This window comes from Phycodurus eques, chromosome 18 (assembly GCF_024500275.1).
Source record: "Phycodurus eques isolate BA_2022a chromosome 18, UOR_Pequ_1.1, whole genome shotgun sequence".
NCBI classification, from domain to species: Eukaryota; Metazoa; Chordata; class Actinopteri; order Syngnathiformes; family Syngnathidae; genus Phycodurus; species Phycodurus eques.
In genome coordinates, this window is record NC_084542.1 from 6,443,289 (window position 1) to 6,449,339 (window position 6,051).

The following is a 6,051-nucleotide window of genomic DNA, read 5'->3' on the forward strand; positions in this document are numbered from 1 at the left end:
AAAAATACCATACACTGGGCACATATAGACAAACATGGGCAATTTAGAGTTTTCAGTTAACCTAACATGCATGTTTTTGAGAGGAAGTTAGAGTACCTGCAGAAAATGCATGCAAGCAAGGGGGAGGGCAAAACACCACACAGGAAGGCCTAGATTTTAACCCTGAACCTCAGAACTGTGTGGCAGAAATTCTAACCACTAATATGCTGTGCTGCTCTGGTTGCACCGTCATTTTTTTTTTAAGTGAGATTGAAGGTACTGTAAGCCTTAAAGGAGGACTGGATTTTGCAAGTGCCATTTTGACAAACTTCCATTGTCCCATCGTTGTGAAATTCACCAGCAATGTGTGATCAAATGGCACACAAGCACACCAGAAACTCACTTCGCAATGATTTGGGAAGATTGAAATCCTCGAGGTGGGATGGCTCATAAGTGAGCATTCCTAGTATTAAATGGAAAGTTGCTTGAAATTTCGACTTTAGGATTAGAATTAGAATCTTTATTGTCATTGTATAGTATACAACGATCATTTTATGTTAGGCTATTGCGATTAAAACAAAATGTTGTGGAGTTTTTTTGGTTCAGCTTCTTTTGTATAGCCCAAATACACTATGCATTGTTTTTTTTTACAGACTAACAGACAGAATACCATGCATAATACCTGTAAATTTCAAGTGGATTTGGTCATGCCAGGCAAACAGTGAACATGGTGAATTGCATAATTTTGTATATATTAATATCTCAAGCATCCGTTCCTCTTCTAGACCGCTCATCCTCACAAGGGTCATGGATGTGCGGGAGCCTATCCCATCTGACTTGAGGTGAGACTCGAGAGGTGGTGTACACCCTGGAGTGGTTGCCAACCAATTGCAGGGTGAACATAGACAAACGACCAGTGACACTCACATTCACACCTAAGGACAATTTAGAGTCATCAATAAACCTAACATCCATGTTTTTGACAAGTGGGAGGAAACTGTAGTCCCAGCAGAAAACCCGCGGAGCCGGGATTCGAACCCCCAACCTCTGTATATTTAATTGGATTTACCATATAAGGCTTTTTCACTTTCGAATCAATTTCGAAGGAGGAAAAAATTATTTCAAGAGAAACAACAGTATTTTGAATATTAATGGGTACATGCTGTGCAGATAATGGAAAACAGTGGCATTGGAGCATAAATTGCCCATCATTGTCTAATAACATTTATGTTATGAATTATTACATCCATCAATCACTCCATCCATTTTTTGGACCCTATCCCAGCTGACTTCAGGCAAAAGGAAGACTACACCCTGGAATGGTCGCCAGTCAACCAGGGCATATACAGAGACAGAAGACCATTCACACCATCACTGAGTGGGAACTGAACCCACGCTGCTGCCCGCACAGAAGTCAGGCGAGTGTAGGATAAGAGCATCAGTGACCACAGAAATGATTCAATTTCAGGCAAATCTTTTCATCATATTTGTGTACACCCCAAAAGTGGCAATTTGAGATTTTTGATTGACTGAACAAACAAGTTTGTAAACCGGTTTACGAGAATAATTGCAGTAGAGGACATCAAGCATTTTCCAAAACAACACAGAATCAGGACAGCAGGCAATGATCCTTCCCTCCTGTTGCAAACCTGGACTATGTAAATGAAAGGGAAACTCCAGTTCAGTGTCATGTTTACGTTTGTGGGTCAATCCAATGTCCATCACAAGTGTGATAAAAACAGAGCTAACAGGCTCTGATGTTCACTTTGCGGGTACACAATTTAGACAAGCTAGTTTTCATCTGAAAAGCAACATGAGGATGTTTGCCTTTGCGGTGGTCGCCATGTTTGTCTTCCATCAGGTAGGAAAACTTAATTCAGACTTTACTTTTTTCGTTTGTCACCCTTGTAAAGAACAATTAAAAGACGATTACTCATGAATCTAGAATACACTTTAGAACAAGTAAAAAAAAAAATAATAATAATAATCCAAAAATCAATAGAAATTTGCCAGCATCTAATAACACGTTAGTATGATATATGACATTTTCCCCTAGCCTTCTCAAACATAATATTAATTCAACATTAATAGGGTTTTGACTTTAAAACATGAACAATAATATTTTGAAGATTAGAGGAAAAGTAGTCTGATAGAGTGCTGGATAGAAACCGTGTTCGTTTAGTTCTTTCTCATACTGTATGCAATTAATTTTCTTTATTTATATTTATATTTAGAATCTTTATTTCAAACATGTGAACAGTAAAATCAAAACAAAACAAAAATAATAATGAAAAGAAAATTAAGTTAAAATACATATGGATGTTCGAAAAGCAGTAAGAAGAAGTAAAAATGCATTTACGTCTATTTTCTTAAGTTCACTATATTACTATTACTGGTTGTTTATTTGTTCATTTATTACTATTTGTTGTACAAAAAAAACATCTATAAGAAACACTACAAGGCTAAATGAAAATGACTGATATTATTATTGAGTAGTTTTAATTTTGAGAAACATGTATGCGAATGTAAGTGTGAGTGATTGTTTGTCTCTTAGTGCCCTGCGATTCATTGGCGAATATGTTTGGGCTGTACCCCGCCTCTTGGTCAAAGTCTGCTGGGATAGGCTCCAGTACACCCATGTCCCCAATGAGGACAAGCAGTCCTGAAAATGGATGGACGGATGGATGTTTGAGATATTAATGTATAAAAAATCTTTGATTCGCCATTTGTATTGTTTGCCTTGCATGACCAAATCCACTTGAAATTTGCAGGTGCCAGGCTGCCTCTCATCCTGCTCCATTATTGGCTCTGTAGCCAACTGTGCCTTTCAGAACCTACAATGGATTCCTTCCCTACCTCCCAACATCACCCACCTGTACTTAGAGATGAACCACATCGGTGAGATTAACGCCACCTCTTTGTCTGGTCTGGAGATGCTACAAGTGCTGGACTTGGGTCATCAGTATTCAAGTCTCGTGATCCAAAACAATGCATTCAGCAGACAAAGACACCTCCGGAAGTTGGAGCTTGGCTTCAATACAAGGCTTCAACTGGAGCCGCAGGCCTTTTTGGGATTGTCCGGTTTGCAGAGTCTCCACCTGGATTACTGTTCCCTTCAGGAATCCATTCTGAAGGAAAACTATCTGAAGCCGCTTTCTTCATTAGAGACTCTTAACCTGTTTGGTAACCAGATAAAAAGACTCCAACCTTCAATGTTCTTTTCCAATATGACTCATCTGAAACATTTGAATCTAAAACTGAATCGTATCAACAAAATATGTGAACCTGATCTAGCTGCCTACCAGGGAAAGCAATTTGAATCCTTGAATTTAGACTCAAACAACCTTCAGGCTATGTACAATGAAAGCTTTGATCAGCGTACTTGTGGGAACCCTTTCAGAGGAATATCTTTTAGAACACTTGACTTGTCCCATAATGGGTTCAGTATAGGCAAGTTAAAGCTGTTTTTTAAAGCTATCGAGGGTACTAAAATCTCTCATCTCAAGCTATCAGGACACATAGGTAAAGGCTTTTCATTTAGCAATCTCCTGGATGTGGACAAAAGCACCTTTGAGTGCCTGAGGACCAGCTCAATCAGTATACTGGATCTGTCTAAAAACAGGATATTTGCATTGCAAAAGAGAGTATTCAGTCCACTACCAGAAGCTCAAGTCATTGACCTCTCTGGAAACCAACTTAATCAGATACATAAGAATGCCTTTGAAGGCCAGGAACATTTAAAGACACTTAACCTGTCCCATAATTTGCTCGGAGATATCCGCGCTCACAGTTTTGCTCCTCTAAGGAACCTACACGTGTTGGACCTCTCTTACAATCACATCGGTGTATTTGGCTATCGTGTGTTCAGTGGACTTCTCAGTCTAGAAGTACTAAATCTGACTGGAAACTCTCTCAGGAAGTTCGGCTTCCCCAGCACTCTGCCGAGTTTAACTTATCTCAATCTGTACGACAATAAATTGACCTTCGCAGCAGTGGACAGCATCACAGCGTTTGCCCCTAATGTCACATATTTGAACATTCAGACCAACAGAGTGGAAAACCTGCAGGGTGTGTACATATTTATGACTAAGCTGAAAAAACTCCAGCATCTCTTCTATGGAGGGAACCCCATCAAATGGTGCACAATGAATACGCAAGCTTCAGAAAAGAAGGAAAGCGGTGTTAAAGTGTTAGATCTTCACAGCAGTAACTTGCAGTCGATTTGGGCTCAAGGCAAATGCCTCGATCTGTTTGAAGGTCTCTGTCATTTGGTTTGCCTGAGCTTGAGCTCGAACAACTTGCGCTCTCTTCCTGAAGGCATCTTCAAGGGTCTCACCTCACTTCTTGACATGAACCTCTCATTCAACACTTTAACATATCTCCAGCCTGATGCGTTTCCCCAAAGCCTCAAATTACTTAACCTCGCGAACAATTTCATAGCGTCCCCCGACCCGGCCTCCTTCCGCACTCTTAGCGTCCTCAACTTAAAAATTAACCGATTCCACTGTAACGCGAACCTTACAAACTTCTTGATGTGGATTAAGGAGACAAATGTGACTTTCTTGAGTCCTGTTGAGGAGTTCAGATGTGAATTTCCTATTGCTTTCTATAAAGTTCCGTTGTTGGATTACTCCATTCAGCTTCTTGGCACTGGAAGCACTTAAAAGGGTTTATACTGTATCCCACCCTTTATACGGCAGCAAACAGGAATAATACTTCTTTAAATTCAAAACCAATATATATATATATATATATATATATATATATATATATATATATATATATATATATATATATATATATGTATATATTCCAAATTCCAAAATGCTTACTGTCATCTTTACACAAAAAGTAATTGTTTTTATTTCTCTTAAATTGTAACAATTCACATCATGCATTATGTATTATATATACATAATAGTATACAGGCACGTGCAGACATAGCATGCTAAAGCACCTGCCATTTTGCCCTGGATTGGAGAAAAAAAGTGCCCTTTTTGCTGCAGCCTTTTTTTTCTTCATTCATTAATCTTTTGTTGTTGTTGTTTTTTTTTATTAAAATGTTCCCCCTCTGTCATCGATTTCACCCAATGTGTTTTGAAATTTGACTTGCATTTATTTGAGTCCTTGGGAGATTTGTAGCTTCCCGCCTTGACTAAAAAAACGGCCGTTTGAACAGGTGTCTGTTGTCTTTTTATATCCACTGTAGCCTCCCTTCACCTGCTTTGTTAATAGCTGTATTATTGACTGAAACAGAAATAAAAACATAAGTTAACTACACAATCCTGTTTGTTCTTAATTGTATGACTATGTTTTGCGATGGGTGGTGCCCTTTCGCCTGCAGGAAGCTGGAGGCATTTTTTTCAAATTGTACACCAGAGGGCAGCATAGAGCTAATAACCACCGACCTTGAGGTTGCCAGTCTTCTACCGTCAAGTCAAGTTCCCACTGTGAACCTTCAGTGTCATATTATTTTTTTTTTTTTTAGTTGAAGATATACGTATGTCTGAATATTTACAGTTGCAAATATGGGTCCAACGGTAAAGTTTGTTTGTAGGAATGTGGTTTAGAAAATGGAAACAATTCTGCTTTTTATTTTGTGAGTTTGTCCGAAGAATTGTTTCACCACTGTCCTACTCATTGCAGAATTACATTGGCATACTGTACTCAGATACACTCCTGCTGTCCTAATAAAGCTGCACGCTGGTCATGAAATATTTAATTGCTATGCAGGGGGTGAGGAGGAGGCCTCTCCTTTGCCTTTGCCTCTCATTTGCCGATAAGACTCACATTGCATGAGGGAAATTAAATTCCCGTGTGTATGTGTGTGATGAAAGAAATCTATTTTGCATTTATTATTATTTTCCTGGTATACATAGACACATACACAAATGTTTAGAGGAAAATCCCCCTCGGTGATTAAAAACAAAATTTTTTTTAAATCTACTTGTAGGGAATCGTTTCAGGTTATCAATCTATTAGGTTACAGCTACATTAAAAAAGAAAACAGACACTCACACACAACCATGAACACACACTTGATGAAATAGCATCAAATATAGGTCTAGAGAA

The 6,051-nt window shown here is 38.6% G+C and overlaps 1 protein-coding gene across 1 annotated transcript; it reads left to right on the top strand.

Moving 5' to 3' along the window:
* Positions 1–1,693: 1,693 nt before the first annotated feature.
* Positions 1,694–4,643, top strand: LOC133417226 (toll-like receptor 5). Its single transcript, XM_061704822.1, has 3 exons — positions 1,694–1,840; positions 2,751–3,334; positions 3,380–4,643. Exons 1-3 carry the CDS (start codon positions 1,694–1,696, stop codon positions 4,641–4,643), a joined length of 1,995 nt encoding a protein of 664 aa, XP_061560806.1.
* Positions 4,644–6,051: the final 1,408 nt, after the last annotated feature.

Coding starts and splice junctions, on each gene's coding strand:
- LOC133417226 (XM_061704822.1), top strand. CDS start 1,694: ATGTCCATCACAAGTGTGATAAAAACAGAGCTAACAGGCTCTGATGTT. Junction 1,841..2,750: donor CCATGTTTGTCTTCCATCAG/GTAGGAAAACTT, acceptor TGAAATTTGCAG/GTGCCAGGCTGCCTCTCATC. Junction 3,335..3,379: donor TCAAACAACCTTCAGGCTAT/GTACAATGAAAG, acceptor GAACCCTTTCAG/AGGAATATCTTTTAGAACAC.